The 19,972-nt window shown below is 43.5% G+C and overlaps 1 protein-coding gene across 1 annotated transcript in view; it reads left to right on the top strand.

The window, feature by feature from the left end:
* SLC30A8 (solute carrier family 30 member 8) overlaps positions 1–19,294 on the top strand; it is a 29,561-nt gene extending 10,267 nt beyond the window's left edge. Inside the window, exons 3-8 of the mRNA XM_054019850.1 lie at positions 9,163–9,309; positions 10,500–10,653; positions 10,847–11,036; positions 11,478–11,583; positions 18,613–18,750; positions 19,149–19,294. Of these exons, the coding sequence (XP_053875825.1) occupies positions 9,163–9,309; positions 10,500–10,653; positions 10,847–11,036; positions 11,478–11,583; positions 18,613–18,750; positions 19,149–19,294 (881 nt within the window). The remainder of the gene's footprint in view (positions 1–9,162; positions 9,310–10,499; positions 10,654–10,846; positions 11,037–11,477; positions 11,584–18,612; positions 18,751–19,148) is intronic.
* The last annotated feature ends 678 nt before the right edge of the window (positions 19,295–19,972 follow it).

Below are 19,972 nucleotides of genomic sequence, written 5' to 3'. Positions count from 1 at the left end.
AAGGTCAGTGATGTTTGAATCCTTTTGCTGTCACTCTCTCTCCACTTATTGTGATCTTCATTACAGAGGGGCGAACCAGCTGGGATAAAATAACTAATCCCAATCTTTTCCAATTAAAAAAAAAACTGTAAACTTTTTTAGTGAATTTCTCAAAACTTTTGTGTGACTGTCATTTAAGGATTAAGGCTGGATCCGGAATGGAGGGAATAATCCATATAATAGACTGGCCTGACAACTTAAGCCTGGTTCAAATTAGGAAGCTCTGGAATTCTTACGAGACAGCCTCCTTTCCTATTTCCAGACCTTATTAACTTTAGATAAGATTCAGAGATTTGATATGTTTATCCAAGTCTGGCAGGTCTGCAAACATTTGAGGGTCACCCATCAGTAGGATCTGATATAAAATGAGTGTAATACAACAGTCTTAAAGCATTTTGAGTAAATTCCAGGGTCATATTCATCATCTGTGTCTTTCCATTGAAGTCAATGGAGTTACATCATGGTGGATTTAAAAGCTTCAGATTTGACTGTTGGTTTGTCTTTGGAGAATTGGAGTGCTTTATGTTTGAGGCTATGAGATAGTTAACAGTTCCCAGACGCTCTTGGACCGTAAATGGCCCGTCCCACAATGCTTCCATCTTATGGGCCTGGAGCGCCTTCAAGACCATGACCTGGTCCCCTACTTTGAAGGAATGTTCTCTGGCATGTTTATCACAGGCCTTTTGCTCTTCCTGAGCATCTTTTAGATTTTCTTTAGCAAGGGCTGAAGAGTTTCGGAGGGTGTTTTGTAGGTTGTTTACAAAGTCCAGAATGTTAGTTCCTGGAGAAGGCGTAAACCCCACCCATTGCTGCTTCACCAATTGTAATGGCCCTTAACCTCGCAGCCATACACAAGTTCAAATGGTGAAAACCCCAAACTGGGATGTGGTACAACCCTGTAGGCAAAAAGCAACTGCTGCAACACTAGGTCCCAATCATTGGAGTGGATTGGAGGTGGCCAGAGGACAACAATTCCATTTTGTGAAAACTTTTGAAAGTTTTTAAATGTTGTTTTTGTTCTGCATTGGAAATGAAACAAACCCATTTGAAGGTTTTCATGAAAATGGAGTTAGATTTCGATCTGAATATGGACATTTCAACCTAAGCTGTTCAATTTGGTAAGGGGCATGTGTATTGCCTGGTTGCTAGAGCACGGGTCTGGCATGCGGGAGAGCCAGATTACTCCGAATCAGGCAAAGCAGAGAGTTGAACCTGGGTCTCCCACCTCCCACTAGCCCTAACCACCAGGCTATAGAGTGGGAGAGTTGATCTCTCTCCCTCTTCAGTGAAGACATTGTCTAAACTGGTATCTCTCCACCCAACATTTCAGTTTTGACGAAACAGCATTTTTTGGCAAAGTTTCATTTTGTCAAAAATGTTCCAACCAGCTCTAAAATGGATCCAGCTGGCAGTAAATTATTCCACAGTCTAGGAGGCCTTGTTCCTAGGACCTGTCTCCTGATAATCAGCCTAACTTTTCCTTTGCTCTTTCCCATAGCACTTATAGCCCCTGGAATCACTCTAAACAATGCCTCTCCCTCCTTGATATTTGTACTCCATTGATACTTGTGGGTAGTTATGTTTTCATCCTTCCTTCACCTCCTTCTATTTAGCTGTTTGTTTAGTGAAGTTATATATATATTTATTTCCTTAAATCTTTGCTCAGAAATCTGTCCTTCCAGCTCTTAAATAGTTTTATGATTCTGCTTTGAATTTTCTCCTGTAAAACAAATCCCCTATCTTTCTCCATACCATATAGATGTACCTCACAGCAATGGATGCAAATATTTTTTCTAAATCCTGGGAAAGCTTCATCTCCTATGTCAGTGAGAGATTTTGGAGATGTGGTGTTGTGCATGAGAGATGTAGCGTGTAGTTTGGCACAACACCATACATGCTACATCAGCCTTGTCTTGTGGTAGCGTGAGGAAGCATGGAGGGAGACCTGTGCACCTGAAAGGGATTTTTCCACACCAGCCCCACATAGTATTGTAGAGGACAGCCAGGGAGGGACTATGGGATCCATGCTTATGTAGACCTAGTACCCCTTAAACCCCATGCAAGTACAGAGCTTGTCTGCTTCTCTAGCCCTCTTGCCTATAGGCTGAAGCCAATGGTTTAGTGGTTAAAAAAAAATATGTAAACTAACCGAAACCACACTCTATATTCCCCAAGTGAGAAGTTGGTAACTCTGTTTACCTCTGACTACACTACTAGCTGGAGCTGTGGTCAGTGAGAGACTGCACTGCTGTCTTCTACCTTTGTTGTCCATTAGAGGGAGAATTTTCCTCCCCAACTTCATCACCTCCCCACACACACAATTTCCCTGCATAAATTGCTTGTGGGTCAGGTGAATTTCACTGGGTGAAATTTGGTGCATGCTATTTATCTCCATACAGTAATTTCCAGTGACAGAAGTAATGTTTTATTAACAAAGCTATGTAATCAGCAGGCTTAAATTTGGTGAATACAGCATTGCTAGAGGATAATTGGAAGGACAGATGATATGTTAACAAAATGTTTCTTTTTGCTTAATGAATCATTCAGATTTTTGCAGTGACAGCTAAGTAACAGGCTTGAAAACCATTTTGTTTCAGACCATTAAACTCTGACAAACCAGTTATTAACTGCAGTTACAGACAGTCTATGGGGATTATTGCAATTATGAACCATATATTTAATTTTTTTAATCATTAGGCTAGACAGCATGTGCTAGATGATTGACCATTGAGTGACTGACAATTTCTATTGCTTTGTAGTATACAAAGCAATAAACAACCACTGTGAGTAATAATCAGTCACAAAGCCATTTGTTGGGAATATTGCTACAAAGAAATAAACCTTATAGCTATAATACAAGCCTTACTCTTGAAAGTAGAGAACATTTTATCCTCCCATCCCCTTTTAAAGGGCAAAATACTCCTGTAGGCAAAGCTGAGATAAGCAGCTGAAATGAGGATTACTCCTGAGGGAATTCTGCACCACTGCACAATGCAGAGTTTGCACAGAAATTAATGTTCTGTGCAGAATTTTCTTTTCCCCCACAGTAATGGGCTGCAAAACTGCTGGTCGCCACTAGGGGCTGCTGGACCCAGGGGTATGGGCATCTGGCCAGGTTCTGCGGGGGGAGGGGACAGAGAAACTGGAACTGGGTTGTCTATTCTGGGAAGCCATGGCTCTGAAAAAGATTTGGGGATCATAGTGGACAATCAGCTGAACAGGAGCTCCCAATGTGATGCTGTCACCAAAAGATCACTAATGTGATCCTGGGATGCATAAACAGGGGAATCTTGAGTAGTAATAGAGAGGTTATTTTACCTCGGCATTTGGCACTGGAGTGACTGCTGCTAAAATACTGTGTCCAGTTCTGGTGCCCACAATTCAAGAAGGGTGTTGATAAACTGGAGAGAGTTCAGAGAAGAGCCAGAAGAATGATTAAAGGATTAGAAAACATGCATTATAGTGATAAGCTAAATAGATTGAGTCCCTTGAATCTAACAAAGAGATGGTTAAGGGGTGACTTGATTGCAGTCTATAAGTAGTCTATAAGAAATGGGTGTCACGGGGCAGGGGGAGAGGGAAGGGATGTTACAGCCCCACATCTGAATCCAAGAAACTGCCCTTAGCCTCTGGGCAGTATGGCCTAATGTCTAGAGTCAGTAAGATGGCCCAGTAGTCAGAGTCAATACGGTGGCCCTCCTTTGCAAAGCTGCATGGCCCAGTGGCTGGAGTCAATATGGCAGCCCTCCTATGAAGGGCTGCATGGCCTAGTGGCCGGGGGGAAGTGGGCTGCAGCCAGGGTAGGAGGAGGGCCCTGTCAGCAGTGACTGTATTCACCACTAGGTCAGCAGGGATCCATCCGAAACATGCTGACTTTGCCCCAGTTCTACAACCGGAAAAAGTCTAATTCCCCTGGGCTACTTCCTACCCTGTTTTCCCGTGCAGTTGTCCACCAGTCTTCTAGGGTCATCAGCTGGTGAAGCTCCCGATGACTCCATCCACTCTTTGGCTTCCATGGGCAGCCAGCTATCTGCCTGGGTCTCAATGCACCTGGCCTTCATGGTTTGGGGCTCCACCACTCCTGAGAGTGAGACTGCAATGTGTGTCCTTTCCCCTTAGTGATCAGCCTAGACTGAGCTGGGCTGCTTTTATACTGAGGCTTCAGCCGGAGCATGCCCAGCAGTGGTGACAGGGTGTGGCTTCCTCAGCCCACAATATGGGGTTAACTTGTCCAGTGCAAGGCAGGTATACCCCCAGGACAACGTAGAACATATATTTCAAATGGGCTCTTCAATCTAGCAGAGAAAGGTATTAACATAATCCAATGGCTTGAAGTTGTAGCTAAACAAATTTAAAATGGAAACAAGGCATATATTTTTAAGAATGAGAGTAATTAACAATCGGAACAATTTACCAAGGGTCATGATAGATTCTCCATCACTGACAATTTTAAAATCAAGATTGGATGTTTTTCTAAAAGTTATGTTCTAGGAATTATTTGGGGGAAGCATCAACTTGGGCAATATGTCCAATAGTCCTTTGGATCATCTTTCAGAATTTCAAGCTGAGCAGAGTGGGCATCTTGTAATTCTGTATGAAAAAAACACAACAGAATGGAAGTAAAGTATCCAAAATGTAAACGGATGTTGCAGCATTTTGTGGTCTTTATGCCAAGTTAAGAGAAAAACATCTCGTATTCCAGCTTCTTATGGTTGCAACATGTTGTATATCACTGTGTTAAATAGATATCTACCTAGAAAATATCTATAGTACAGCTGTAGGTGATGTATCACAACTGAAAAGTTGGTGTGTTACATGCTTTTTGCTTCAGCCTTATACATACATCAAAATGCTGCAGAGTAAAACTGATCAAATATTTTCATCATAACAGTTTTTGGTCAGAAAATGCTGTTTAGATTACACCTAATTTTTTGTGCAGTAATATCCATTTGACAAAATGTTGTTTAGGGGAAAAAATGGAAAAACATTTTGAAAATATTGAAACATCTCGACATGGAAAAGTTTCATTTTGAAATTTACTTTATCTAAAAATAAATAGTCAGATTCAAAACATTTCATTCTGGTTTTATCAAATCAAAATATTTTGATTGACTGAAAGGAATGTGGGGTTTTTTTGCTTTGTTTTTTGTGGAATTTTGTTTTGTGGCAAACTTCAGATTCTGGCTTCTTGTTCCTATTCAGGATTGTTCTGTTTCTTAAAAAAAAAAAAAAAAATACACACACACCACCCCTCTTTTTTGGTGTTTTTGCCAGATGGAAAAATCTATTTGCGGGCCAGCTGTCATAGAATCATAGAATATCAGCCTCACTAGGTAACCCATTCCAGTGCTTCACCTCCCTCCTAGTGAAAAAGTTTTTCCTAATATACAACCTAAACCTCCCCCACTGCAACTTGAGACCATTACTCCTTGTTCTGTCATCTGGTACCATTGAGAACAGTCTAGATCCATCCTCTTTGGAACCCCCTTTCAGGTAGTTGAAAGCAGCTATCAAATCCCCGCTCATTTTTCTCTTCTGCAGACTAAACAATCCCAGTTTCCTCAGCCTCTCCTCATGAGTCATGTGCTCCATCCCCCTAATCATTTTTGTTGCCTTCCATTGGACTCTTTCCAAATTTTCCACATCCTTCTTGTCCCAAAACTGGACACAGTACTCCAGATGAGGCCTCACCAATGTCGAATAGAGGGGAATGATCATGTCCCTCAATCTGCTGGCAATGCCCCTACTTATACAGCCCAAAATGCTGTTAGCCTTCTTGGCCCTGCAGAGCCCCCTCACATTTTGGATAATGTCTGGTCTGTTGTTTTTTCATTTCACTGCAATGAATCCATGGTGCTCCATTTTGGGAAGTAACCTATAGGCAGCAGTAAATGGCACTTATAAGGAATAGAAGAATGTTCTCTGTCCTATATGTGTGACTTACAGTATAATTATTTGGGAAGGATCTTGTTGGAGAAAACACTGTTTGCCAGATGAAACGTATCACTTTGTATCAGTCTAACCTAGCCACGCCTGCAGGGCAACAGAGACTTAAGTCTAGCACCACCTGTGGAGCAAGCTATTTTCTGAACAGTAACTATGTTGTCGAGCCACATAGCACTTGAAATTTTGGCCATGCATTCAGATCAACAAGATTCACCTGCCACGTGGAGAGGAATTTGAACCGCTATCTGCCACTTTCTGGGTATAAAGAGATCCACAGACAATTAGGAGATATACTTAGGGATCAGATTTCCTCATAAGGTCTGAAAGTGGTATGTTGCTTTTTGTAATGTTTTCCAGAATTTTTACTGGTATTCATATCAGGGTGTGGTTAAGATCAATAGGTGAGTTGGGCATGGCTGAATTAATCAGTTGATTCAGAAAGAGTTAAAAAAAAGTGTGATGTGACTGAAGTAATAGGCACTGAGTCTTAGCAGCACTATGGCCACCCCACTGTGTTTTATGCCACACACAGCTCTATGCCACTAAGACATCAGTTTCAGAGCTGACATAATGGTTCCTTCTCCGTGATCCCTGGTTGCCATATTGGCCCCATGTGACCATTGGCAGCTGGTGTAATTTACAGCAACCTTTAGTTTCTCTGGCATAATTTAGATCAGCCTATAGTCCATAGTGTGACTAGCTTAAAGCATGTCCTATATATAAAAAATGATAAGTTTAATATGGCAAATGTAACGCTCCCTTCCCCTACCCAAAATACTATACTGTATATCACGTAAATAGGGCACAGAACATACTATCTTTCTATTGGATTCTTCCTTAAATCCCATTTACTGTTGTTCACTGTCTTTAGGTAAGGGGACTCTTGTCCCCTTACTAAAACCCAGTGGGGGTGTTTTGGTTGGCTAGCTCCCAGTACCAAAAGAAAGGGGAGGGGTCGATGGGAAATCAGGACTCTGAGCCTGACAATCCCCAGGGACAATGGAGAGAGGCCAATGCTCCAGGTCAGCCTGATTGAAGGGTGAGCAGGCCAATCAGGAGGCCAGGGGGTCCTGAGCTGGAATTACCTGGGTCAGACAGAGTGGGGCCGAGCTAAGGAGAAAGCAGGGGCCCGAGCTGAGCTGGGGAGCAGAGCTGTGCCAGCCGAACTGTGCCAGCCAGAGGGGCCAGAAAAGCAGCCCAGGAAGCAAGTCAGTGCTGGGAGCAGAGTCACAGAAGCAGCCCACAGAGCAGACCTGTCCTGGGGGCAGAGCTGTAACAACCAGAGCCAGAAGGGCCAGAGAAGCAGCCCAGGGAGCTGAAGGCAGAGCAGCAGCTGGAGCTGAGACAGAGTGGAGCTGGAGCTGGCACTGGAGCAGTCCGGAGCCAGGTGCGGTGAGCAGCAGGGGAGAGCGAGGGGGACCCTAGGCAGTGGGCCCAGCACAGGGAGACACCCCCAGCCAAGGGGCCCTGCAGGCCAGACTTGGAGGGGGATCATAACTCCGACGGGGCAGAGACGACACAGGGAAGAAGGGTCCTGCCACCTAGAGCCGAGAGTGTGTGGTCACTGCCAGAGCAAGTGTCCAACCCGCAGCATCCTGCAGCACAGCCAAGGCCTGAGAAGGAGGCCTGGGACTTGTGAGGAACAGACTGAACTTCCCTGACATTCCAGAGGCGCTGGTTGTGGTGCCTCTGTGCCACAGAGCGGGGCGATGTGTTTTCCTTTAACCTTTCCCATTTTTTCCTTATTTTTTAAAATGGATTGCTGCTTAATAAATTGTATTTGCTTTGAACTGTATTTAACGATTAGGATCAGGGAAGCATCCAGTGCAGAGAGCACCCTGGAGTGGGATCACCCTAGCCCCTGCCCTAAGCGACAATGACAAGGTTGGGGGTTGAGCCCCCTAGGAATCCTGGGCCCAGCCTTGTTGGGGTTATGAGGACTCTGCCACACAGAGTGGAAGGGGAGCCCTTGAGGTCAGACAGGCTTCTGGTAAAGGAAGTGGGAGTGAGGACTCAGATCCTTTCGGTAGCTCACTTCACCGGGATAGTGCATAAGCCAGGAAAGTTCCCCACAATAACGGGACCATTTAGGTTGCTCTAAATCAAGAGTGGGCAAACTACAGCCTGTCAGGGCTTTGGATCCGGCCCGCGGGATTGCCACCCAGGAACGGGGAACCGCGGCCAATGGGAGCTTTGGGGGAGGTACCCGCAGGTGAGGGCAGCACACGGAGCCCTGTGCCCCCCTGTCCTCCAGGGGCTGCAGGGACGTAGTGCTGGCCACTTCCGGGAGTGGCGCAGGGCCAGGGCAGGCAGGGAGCCTGCCTCAGCCTCACTGTGCACCACTGCCACCCCAGAGCCACTCCAGGTAAGTAGCACCAGGCCGGAGCCCACACGCTCAACCCCGCCTGCCCCCTGCCCTCTAACCCCTGCCACACCCCGCACTCCTCCCTGCACCCCTGCCCTGAGCCCCACTGCACTCTGGACCCCCTCCTGCACCCCAACCCCCTGCCCTGAGCTCACTCCTGCACTCCGCATCCCTCCTACGGCCCAACCCCTTGCCCTGAGCACCTTCCTGCACACCGCACCCCCTCCCACACCCCGCATTCCCTCCTGCACCCTAGCCCCCTGCCCCAGCCCTACGTTCATGGTCCTGCATACAATTTCCCCACCCAGATGTGGCCCTTGGGCCAAAAAGTTTGCCCACCCTTGCTCTAAATTATGCCAGAGAACCACCCATCCCGGGGTCAGGAAACAAACAAAGCCATCTTTACCCATTTTTGTGTCATGAGTGTTGCTTAGTTTGATTGGGGTCATATTGTGTTGACAAAAATGTCAGTGATTTGTGAGGAGAGATTAGGGGTATAATGGGATTGTAATTCAGGATGTTTGAGACTGTAATTGTTCTCCCACTTTAAAATAGCAATTAAACCACATTTCTAATGAGTTACAACATGTTTAAGATTTACCAGCCACTGGATGCTTTAGTAAAACTAAGATGCAACTTTTTTCAGGACTAGGAATATTTGACTGCATGAATGGGATAAAAACATCTTCTAGTCTGTAAAGAGTTTAAAGTTATGCCATACATTATCATTGTAAATGAAGTTTTCTTTAGTTTTATAACAAATAAGGTCTTGGATACATGTCCTATTATATGCATGTATTTGTTTTACACAGGTGGACAAATTTCAGGAAGTCTTGCTGTGATAACTGATGCAGCACACATCTTGGTTGACTTGACAAGTTTCCTGATTAGCCTTTGCTCACTGTGGTTATCAACTAAACCTTCCACTAAAAGGTTAACTTTTGGATGGCACAGAGCAGGTACCAAATGTACTGTCATATGACCATGTGAAATAGAAAAGGCAATTCATCATAGCATGTACTCAGGAAAGTATTCTGAGATCAGGCACAGGTCTGTGGGTTTGTGAGGCTAATCTATTAATGTTCTCAAAGCTCCCAGGTTACATCAGAAACTGGAAAACAGCAAGTCCTGGAACCTCAAAGAAGAAAAGAATATAATACTGGAGAACGTTACAGCCAAAGTTATTAGACCAGTGGTTCTCAACCTATTTACCATTGTGGGTATATGCAGCTCTAAGTGTGAGCTGCATCCATGCAATATATACACCAACCTGTATCCCAACCATTGAGCCATGGGGAACCATAGCTGGGAAGCTACCCACAGGGCAAATTTGCCCCCCACACCAGTTCTCCCCCCCAGAGATGGGCCTTACAGGGCAGCCTCCTGTTTTGGCTGAGAGCTCCAGGTCTGGATATGGCCAGCAGGGGTCTGGACATGGTCACAGAGCACAAGCCAATGAACAGGCAGGCAGGCGCTGTCTGCTGCAGGCAGTTCTGGGCACGCTGCAGCCTGGAGCATGCTTATCCTCCCCAGAGGCGACACGTAGCTGTAGCTAGTGGGGGGGGGGAACGCATGCCCCCCCATTTCTCTGGACACCTCTGGCATGGACACCCAGAAGTAAGGAGCTGGCACTTAGTCATCCCCATCCCTTCCCCCTGCCCTATCCCATCCCTCTTCCTTCCCCACTGTCTCGCCCTGCCCTAGGCACTCACCATTGTACAGAAACAGGACTTGCATTCATGTACAGTCTACTAAACATTTGTGCAATTGTGTGCTCCATTTGGATATCTGCAGACATCTTGAGGCTTCAATTCTACAATGCATTTCAGTTTCACATGGTGTTTTCTTAGGCACAATTGGGCACAAATCCCAAGGTGCATGTCACCTTCCTGTTTCGTGAACCAGCAAACACTCTGCCAGCCCATGGGAACATGTATGAATCCATCATTCCCAAACCATGCCCATAAGTCTGCAACAAACGTCAACCCTGGGGAAACCAGATTTATTTGATCCCAACATGATTTGAATATTAGGATCTGCAAACACATAAGAACGGCTTTCTAATGGGGAAGTGTTAGTGCTAATCCATTAGCCAATTCCTTGCATTTTATTTAAAATGCCCCTAAAATCCAATTGTTTTAACCCCTAGAAATTCTGGGTGCTTTGATGTCGCTGCTAATCATTTGGGTGGTGACTGGCGTGTTGACATATTTAGCGAGCATGAGACTGCTGCAACCAAATTATGAGATTGAAGCTACAGTGATGCTCATTACTTCTGGTTGTGCAGTGGTGGCCAATGTCATGTAAGTTGTCTTTTTTTGTATATAAAATACTTAATCATTTTGAGATTTCCTGGAGTGGACAATATCTACATATATTTACACATATGCTTGCTATTGCTTATCTTTTGCTTTAAGGAGTGCGATACTGAGGTGTTTGTTGTTGTTCTTAGACAGTATGATCTCACTGATATTTGCAGCATTGTATCTCTTTCAGATTAAGTCTGACTCTGCACCAGACAGGGCCTGGACATAGTCACAGAGGACAAGCCACTGAACATATATCAGCTCTTCAACAGAAGCCAGCTTTGGCCAATGCCAGTGTGAGGGCAGCTTTTGTACATGCCATTGGAGATCTATTTCAGAGCATTAGTGTGCTAATTAGTGCACTTATAATATTCTTTAAGGTCAGTTTTACTGGGTTTACTCACCTTCATAGCAATTAATGATGCAGTTATTTTCATAACACCATCATTAGATGCTATGTACATATTTTCTCTGTCTTAATGATATATATTGTAATTTAGTCATGGACAGTTATGTTCATTTCTGGGAATAAAATGGTTGTTGAGAACACAACAATTTTTTCCTCGGGGTTTAAGCCATATGGAATCTATTGTTATGTGTCTCTCTCCTTTATCTTTAGTGGCTTGAAGTCTTAAAGAATAATGCAATCAGAAAATTGTCTGTTAACTTGGCTGTACTGGGACTGTACTGGTCAAGAATATCAGCAATGGTAACTGTGTTAGATAAATGGATTATATTGGTTTTTGATTAGCTCGTTAAAAACGTCAGCCAGAAACGGAAAGTGATGGATTTAATCAAGTGATGTGCTTATATTTTTTTAGCCAGAATACAAAATAGCTGACCCAGTCTGCACATTTGTGTTCTCTATCTTTGTGCTGGCAACAACCATCACCATTTTAAGGGACATTTTACTTGTATTGATGGAAGGTAAGAACTTCTGTATGTACAGTAGCTATTTCTGGAATCAATATTATTCTGTTCTCTCTGTCTCTCTATAGAATACTTACCAACACTGGCCAGGGGGTTAAAAATGGGTGCCTCAAGTTAGGCTCTTAAATCTGTGTTTTGTCCCCTAAGTACCTGCCCTGATCTTCAGAAGTGTTGGACAGAGAATGTCTCTCATTGATTTCAGCCAGGTGCCTAAATATGAATTTAGGAGACTAACTATAGGAATTTATTATTTAAGAAAATCTTCACCACTCTTCATGGAAGAAATACATTCGTTCTACATGTACATTGTGTAGAAATCTCAAAAATGTTAGTTGTTGAAATTGTATGCCTGACTCTTTGAAAAATCACTCTAAATTATAATCTTGCAGGAAGTTACTACAGTTGTGTGCAGAAATTGGGTATACACATGTTCAAAATAGCCATTTACACATTAACTGGCCATCTGGGTGCTCAAATAGCCAATCAGTACATGCATTCATGGCAACTGCACGCAAATTAGAAGTGCAAATGGACATCGATTTTTTTCAAAAAAAAAGTCAGGACCCTTAGTGTATTAGATGTTGTACAAGAAAAATCTTAATTGAACTCAAAGTATTTTAAAATAAACAGTTAGAGCACTTCAATTGGATACTAGATGGTATATTATACTCCAGCAAAGGAAAAAGCATGTCTGTGAAAATACCTAGAAAATAATTTGCCAAATTCTGTTCTTCATGTGACCCTCTTCAGTTTCTCAGATATTTACATACAATTCTGCAGTGGGAGTTATGTGAACATATTGGAGAACATAATTTGGCCTCTAGCTTTCAGGACTAGAATATTTTGATGCTAGTATAATTCTTAGGGTAACATATATAATCAGATGTGGGCTACCATCGGCAGCTGCAGTCAGAAACACAGAAATGCTTTAACACTTCATCTGATCTTGCATAACTCCCTTAGCGTGCTTCTAGTTCTTTTGTGATCCAAAATCCCTTGCACTGTGCCTCCTTAAAGCATACCATCATAGCTGGACCTTGCCCTTTATTAACACAGCAGCATAATATCCACCACAAGCTAAATAACAAACAGTAGCTTGTCAAAACATAGCAGTGCCCTGATGTCATTTTCAGTATTTTCATAATTCTAAGCATATGCTGATCATAATTCTAGTTAGAACTATTTTAGATAATATAATGACAGAGTTATGTATATTCCAGATTTCCATTGAATCTTCTCCAAGAATCTGTGTGTTGCTGTTTTGTTAGTGAAACCATGATGAATTCCTACAACTCTGGGTCCTGTGGCACCTTTAAGACTAACAGAAGTATTGGGAGCATAAGCTTTCGTGGGTAAGAACCTCACTTCTTCAGATGCCATCAGAAGAAGTGAGGTTCTTACCCACGAAAGCTTATGCTCCCAATACTTCTGTTAGTCTTAAAGGTGCCACAGAACCCTCTGTTGCTTTTTACAGATTCAGACTAACACGGCTACCCCTCTGATACGCCTACAACTCTGTTTTTCACATGCATGCCATTGCTTCCCATAACCCCTATGGCATTTGTGAATTCTTTGTTTTGTACATTGTGTATTTCCATTATGAATCATGGATTTCATATTTCCATTATTTCCAATCATGAATCAAGCTTGTGCCAAAAATAAATCATAAAAATTGTGCTGCAGGTTTGACATTTTATCAAGCAGCAGAGGTATAAAACACTGCTAAGGTTTTGGTTACATTGATCTGAAAGAGCAAACCCAAGCAGCTTTCAAAGTCAGGTTAGAGTTCAAGGTAAAATGGACAGTTCTGAGCACCTTTTCATTAAGGTAATGAGACTGCCTAGATGTGTCAGCTGAGGGCCTGATGTTTGATTTGCCAAGGCTGAAAGTCAGAGTAGCAGTCACAGATACACCTCTAGCCCGATATAACGTGACCCGATATAACACGTATTCGCATATAATGTGGTAAAGCAGCGCTCCGGGGGGTGGGGAGGGGGAGGGGGGCAGGGCTGCGCACTCCGGCAGATCAAAGCAAATTCGATATAACGCAGTTTCACCTATAATGCAGTAAGCTTTTTTGGCTCCCGAGGACAGCGTTATATTGGGGTAAAGGTGTACAAGTTTTTGCTTTCTGGGGGCTAAGCGATATGACGCAGCTATTGCCTCAATTACAGAAGATATAGGCCTTAAAGGGATGAGGAACCGTTACGTAGCTTTTTGGCTTGCTGTGGTTTAACCAACCTGACTCTCTGCATAGCCTATTGCTTCATGTGTCTTTATTGGCTCTTCCTTTTTGTATACGTTTTTGTTTCAGTAAAGAAGTTTATCAGTATAGTCATTATAAAACTTTCCCAGAGGTTGCCTCTGTGTTCACCTGTCATGGGGCAGAAATCTAGAGTGAGAGTCACAAAAATGTAGGCATGGTAATTGCAAAGCCTAAATTTTAGGCTCCTAGAAAATCAGTGGGTTTTACAAAGCCTGAATTCAGTGCCTAGGCTCCCTATATAATGAATGGAAGGAGATAGGTGCCTGCCTAAACTAGCCAATGGGAGATGCCAAAGCAAGGGTATGTCTTAATCCCCACTCTCAGTGAATTTGGTGCCTAAATCCAGGCTGGAGGAAGGCGCCTCCCTCTGGGATACTTAGCTGCAAACCTTCTCTTGGGGTTAGGCACCCATGCCATTTTTTGCAAGGGGAAAGAAAAGGACCTCCCGCCCAGGGGTTAAGGTGAATAAATAGTGAAAGAATCAATGGGCCAGAGAGCATGGACAAGAAACTGATTCTGTAGCCTGGTTTTATAGGGACAGTCCCGATTTTTGGGTCTTTTTCTTATGTAGGCTCCTATTAGCCTCCACCCCCAATTTTTCATATTTGCTGTCTGGTCACCCTAGATGGTTAGGACATTTGCACGGGAGCAGGGCCAGCTCCAGGCACCAGCGCAGCAAGCAGGTGCTTGGGGCGGCACATCCAGCTCTTCGGCTGAAATTCGGTGGCAGACCCCTCAGTCTCTCTCGGACGGAAGGACCTGCCGCCAAATTGCCGCCAAAGAATGAATCGGCGGCGGTAGAGCTGCCGCCGAAGTGCCGCCGATCATGGCTTTTTTTTCCCCCTGCCGCTTGGGGCGGCAAAAACGCTGGAGCTGGCCCTGCATGGGAGACCCATTATTCAGTCCCCCTGCCCCAATGCTTTTTAAAATTATCAACCCACAGTGGAACAGCTTCTACAGGAGTGGGTGAGGGAGGCCCACATCAGAATATCCCACAACCCAGCAGTTAGTGCACTCACCTGAGAGATGGCAAAGCCCTGTTCAAATCCCATCTCCCTCTCAGGCAAAGGATCTCCCACATCCCAGGTGAGTACCCCAACCACTGTACTAAAGGTTATGTTATGAAGGGGGAGCTCCTCCTCCATTTTGTGTGAGCTCACCTCGAGAGGCGTGATATGGCAGGCGAGCTCTGAGCACACATACCAGATTAGGCCCCACAGGTGAGTTAGGTGGAGCAACACCTATCTTTCTCTGATTCCTCTAAGGCTTAGGCGTCCAAATATCTAGAGTGAGGCTGCAGTGCACATGCACATAGGCAGAAACATAGGCGCCTAAGGAAATGATACTGCGAAAACGTGGGTGCCAACTGAGTTTAGGTGCCTACAGGCTTCAGTAGCAACTGAGTGGGGCCAGATTTGGGGATTTAGGTGCCTAAAGTGTCAAATGTGTCTAGCCAGAATACTGCACCTGGCAGGTCATCTCTCTTACATTAGGTAATGAAAGTGGAGGACGCCTGGTCTGTTGGTTATCAGAAAGGCCTGGGAGTTAGAACTTTGGGTTTCATTTCTGGCTCTGCTGCGCTCTCAGTATGTGACATTAGGCAAGTCTTAACCTCTGTTTAACCCATTCCATCTCATGTATTTCTGCTAAGAACTTTGGGCTAAATTCTTTGGAGGTTAATTCCACTCAAGTCAGTGGGTTCCACTGGGAATAAATTTGGCCCATTGTTCTTACTCACATCCTGATCAACGCAATACAGATGTGCCAGCCGATGGACTGCTTTTTCCCCAGACCATTCAGACCGATGATACTTTGCTGCGTACTGTTCTGAGTTACTCTTCGACTATCTTAGGTGAACCCCTGAGGATAATAGTTCCTTTGGGTCTGCTCAGCCTGGTGGGCTGAAGGGGAGCCAGGAAGCCCTGGGATTGTCACCCCTGAGCTGGTGCTCCCAGGGTTTCTGGGTTCTTGGCTTCCCATCAGCCGGCCAGGTGGACTGCTGAGGAACTGGGTTGGCCAGCTGGCAGATAGGGTTCCATCAGACCACTGCCTGCATTCCATTGGACCTTCATTGAAATTGAACAGTCTCTGTGGAACGTTACTATTCCAACAAATCTGCATTCTCCCCACAGGAAACAATTCCTTCAGAGAGTTTGTGATTAGCTCTCATGAAGACCTTTCCTCTCAGCACCATACTGTGCTGAGTCTGTGCTCCCTACAGTGTAGTATTCTTGTGATAAACTGACAGAACAAAACACGAGACACTGAGGTTCTTGTGTAATCACAAATAACTGGCATTAGAGCTATTGTAAGAAAGGCACAACTGAGTTGAATTGGCCATATCATTATTATACATGATGACACAGCTTTTATAAAGGGTGTCAGCAAGCCTGTGGACAAGGGTGGTATAATTGATATAGTGTACTTGACTTTCAGAAAGCCTTTGACAATGTTCCTCACCAAAGACTCTTAAGTAAAGCAGGCAGCCCTGGGAAAAGAGGGAAGGTCCTGTCATGGACCAGTAACTGTTCAAAAGATAGGAAACAGAGTAGGAATAAATCGTCAGTTTTCTCAATGGAAAGCAGTAAAAAAATTACTTGAGAGTTAAGTCCAAATCCAATAGTGAGTTACAAAAGGATCTCACTGGGTGACTGGGCAACAAAATGACAGATGAAATTCAGTGTCAAGTGCAAAGTAATGCACATTGGAAAAATAATCCCAACTTTACATACAAAATGATGGGCTCTTTTTTGACAATGGAGCCTACAAATTTGCCTGAATTGTGAGCTCAACAGTAAAACTTATGTAAATGTTCCAAAGTGTTAAAATAAACTATAACAACAAGTGTTGATGGGGGAAAGGAATGAAAGGGAGACAGAATAATTGGATTAGTCTAAACAAAAAGACTAAATTGTTATGATTCAAGGACTGTGTTGAAATTATACTTGTTAAAAACAAGAGAGGTGGAGCTGGAAGTTAATGAGCCAAAATTTGATATATCAGATATTAGTGCTAATTGGTGGACAAAATAATGAGCGAATAGGCTAGTCCACCTATCACTCCCTTTTTGAGCCCTTATAAGAAAGAGATTTCTGTGTGGAAAGTTGAAAACAACAACAACAACAGAAATCAAACACTCAGAAAGAACAGATAGACTACTTGTAGAGAGGCGGATTCACCCCTGCGGCGCCTCCTGCTGGTTTCTCCGGGAATTAGCTCTGTCCAGCCTCCGGAGCGCCCTCTGCAGGCTGGTGATCCGCCTTGTGCATTCTGGCCCCCATGTCCCTCCCTGGACCCCAGTGCCCTTTTACCTGGGGTGCTGCCCCCTGGCAGTAACCCCACAGTCTTAGGGTCTCCCCTCCCTGGGGAACCCCCACCCACTATCCCTACCTCGCCTCAGAATAAGGCCACTGCCAGTCACCAACTAGCCCCCACTCCCTGGGGCAGACTGCAGTATAGGGCACTCATCACAGGCAAGGTTGGGTTTGGACCTGCTGCCTTGGCCTACCCATGGACTGCCCTCTGCAACCCCCAGTACTTCTTGGCCCAATACTAGGCCACAGCTGTTACCACTCAAGAAAGGTCTTGGAGTCATCCTGGATAGTTCTCAATGAAATTAATAGACAGCAGGTTTAAAACAAATATAAGGAAGTATCTGTTCATACAACATACAATCAACCTGTGGAACTCATTGCTGGAGGATGTTATGAAGCCCAAAAGTATAACTGGGTTCCAAAAACAATTAGATAAATTCAGTTCGATAACATCCATCAATAGCTATTAGCCAAGATGGTCAGAGACGCAACCCCATGTTCTGGGTGTCCCTAAACCTCTGACTGCCAGAAATGAGGACTGGAGGACAGGGGATGGATCACTGGATAATTGAGCTGGTCTGTTCATTCCCTCTGAAGCATCTGGCACTGGCCAGTGTCAGATGACAGGATACTGGGCTAGATGAACCATTGGTCTGACATAGTCTTATGACATAGTACCTAAAATAATTCTTTGCAGTTTACAGAGCAGGTTAGATGCAACAGAGATAGAGGATCAAGTGGAGAATCATATAAACCCTATTCAGAGCCCTGGAATCAAAAACACTTGGCTCTGGGGAAGTTTGGGTTCTGGTTTGGACTCTGAAGTTCAGACCCACATCTAATTCCAATAGAATTGTCCTCACTCCTGCACTCTGACCCAAAAGTAAGCTTTGACCTTCATGTTAGACAAGAAGAGTGGTCTAGTGAAGAGGGTACTTGAGTGGGATTTAGGAAATTTGGGTTCAATCTAATCTCAGATTTCCTGTGTGACCTTGGGCATGTCACTTAATCCGTTCTGTATCTTCTTATCTGTAAAATGGGGATAATACTTCCCTACCTCACAGGGTTATTGAAGATAAAAAGCCACCAATGCTTGTGAGGTGCTCAGATACTATGGTATAAATACCCCTGAAGATGTCAAAGCAGATTAATGGAATATTAATAAACCGCCTACTCCCATAAATAAAAGCAGACTTTCATAAGCCTAACTCTAAAATCTATTTGCATTTAATTGCTCCATTGAGTTACACAGTAATTCACTGGGGTGTAACTGGGGACAGAATTTAACTTCACAGTAAACAGAAAAATAGAGCTGTACACTATGGCACATGTTGTTTTTATAAGAAAACCCAAACCTAATTCAGTAAAGATTCAGGGGTCTCTCTGTGTGTTCTTTAATTGAATATAGTTCTTATTTAATCAAAAGGCATATTTCCTCCTCTACAGGAACACCCAAGGGATTTAATTATGATGCAGTGAGAGAGAGAATTCTAGCAGTCAACAAAGTGGAGTCTATCCACAACCTTCATCTCTGGTCTCTAACAATGAATCAAATTATTCTATCCGCTCACGTTGTTGTCACAGGTCAGTAAATATCTGTAAACAGAAAAATAATAATTCATCTGAAGCCTAGTAAAGTCAATTTCTCCTGATTGGGATACAACTGTTTGTCTGTATCTGGTGCTTATTAAAACAAATGGAGTAATTTTTGTTAAAAAAACAAATAAAAGCAACAACTTCCTCCCAATATTTTTGTAGAACATTATTGTTAAAAAAATTGGAAATTTTTGATCAGCTACAACAACAAAGGGTACAAGCTTGCTGAGCAAGACTGAACAGATAGTTGCAATATAGTTATTAAACTGTAACTTGGAAACAGAAGTAAATCACCCCAAATGTTTGCAAATAGTTTCAGCAGTCACTCATGTTTCTTAGAAGTATTACATTTCTGCAATGTGATAATTTTTGTTCACCATCTACAGAAGACACAGTGGACAATCACCAGATCCTGAAGGAAGTTACTCAAGTTCTCTTTGACACTTACACCTTCCACTCAGTCACCATTCAGATTGAACCACAAGCAAATCAGAAGCCCGACTGTGTCTTCTGTCAAGATCCAAAGGATTGAAGCAGCCAGTGCATCTTGTTGACCTATTATTACATATTTAACAAGTCAAAGGGCACTGTGTGCTGCTTGCACATACTCAGCTAGGCAACAAACCATAATTAATTGAACTGACAAGGTTTGTTACAGAGTGCAGTGTGCACTTTCACCATTGTTCATTGGTGCCATTTACCACGAAGAGATGGAGCATTAGGGCCATTTGTCAACTGGATTATATGTGAGTCAATGGTTACATTCAATTACAAGAACATGTATCTAAATTTTTCTCGACAAGAGACAACTGGTTGGAGTGAAAGTAATATTTAAGAGTATCTCTTTGTAATCACAGGTAACAAAAAAATTAATCAGCCTTCAAATTATCCACAGACTAATTACCCCTAAATGACTAGTTGAAATCTGACTAATGTCATAGCAAAACTCAGCACCACTGCTCAGGATAAAGGAGAAACAGCAAGTGATCATAAAGAATACTGATAAAAGGGAAGATCAGTGCATAATGGATATCCTGCATGTTGCATTCAAAGAAAAGTAACAGATATAGCATATTCTGTAATAGGAACCACAAGATGACTCATTTTGTATATATTTGGTGGATTTTTCTATATGTCAGTTATCCAACAGCAACTAAAGTATTTTTCTGTGGGATTAGGAGAGTATCCTCCATAGCAGTTGTATGGAAAT

The sequence above is a fragment of the Malaclemys terrapin genome, chromosome 2 (assembly GCF_027887155.1).
Source record: "Malaclemys terrapin pileata isolate rMalTer1 chromosome 2, rMalTer1.hap1, whole genome shotgun sequence".
NCBI classification, from domain to species: Eukaryota; Metazoa; Chordata; order Testudines; family Emydidae; genus Malaclemys; species Malaclemys terrapin.
This window is presented reverse-complemented; position numbering and strand designations above follow the sequence as displayed.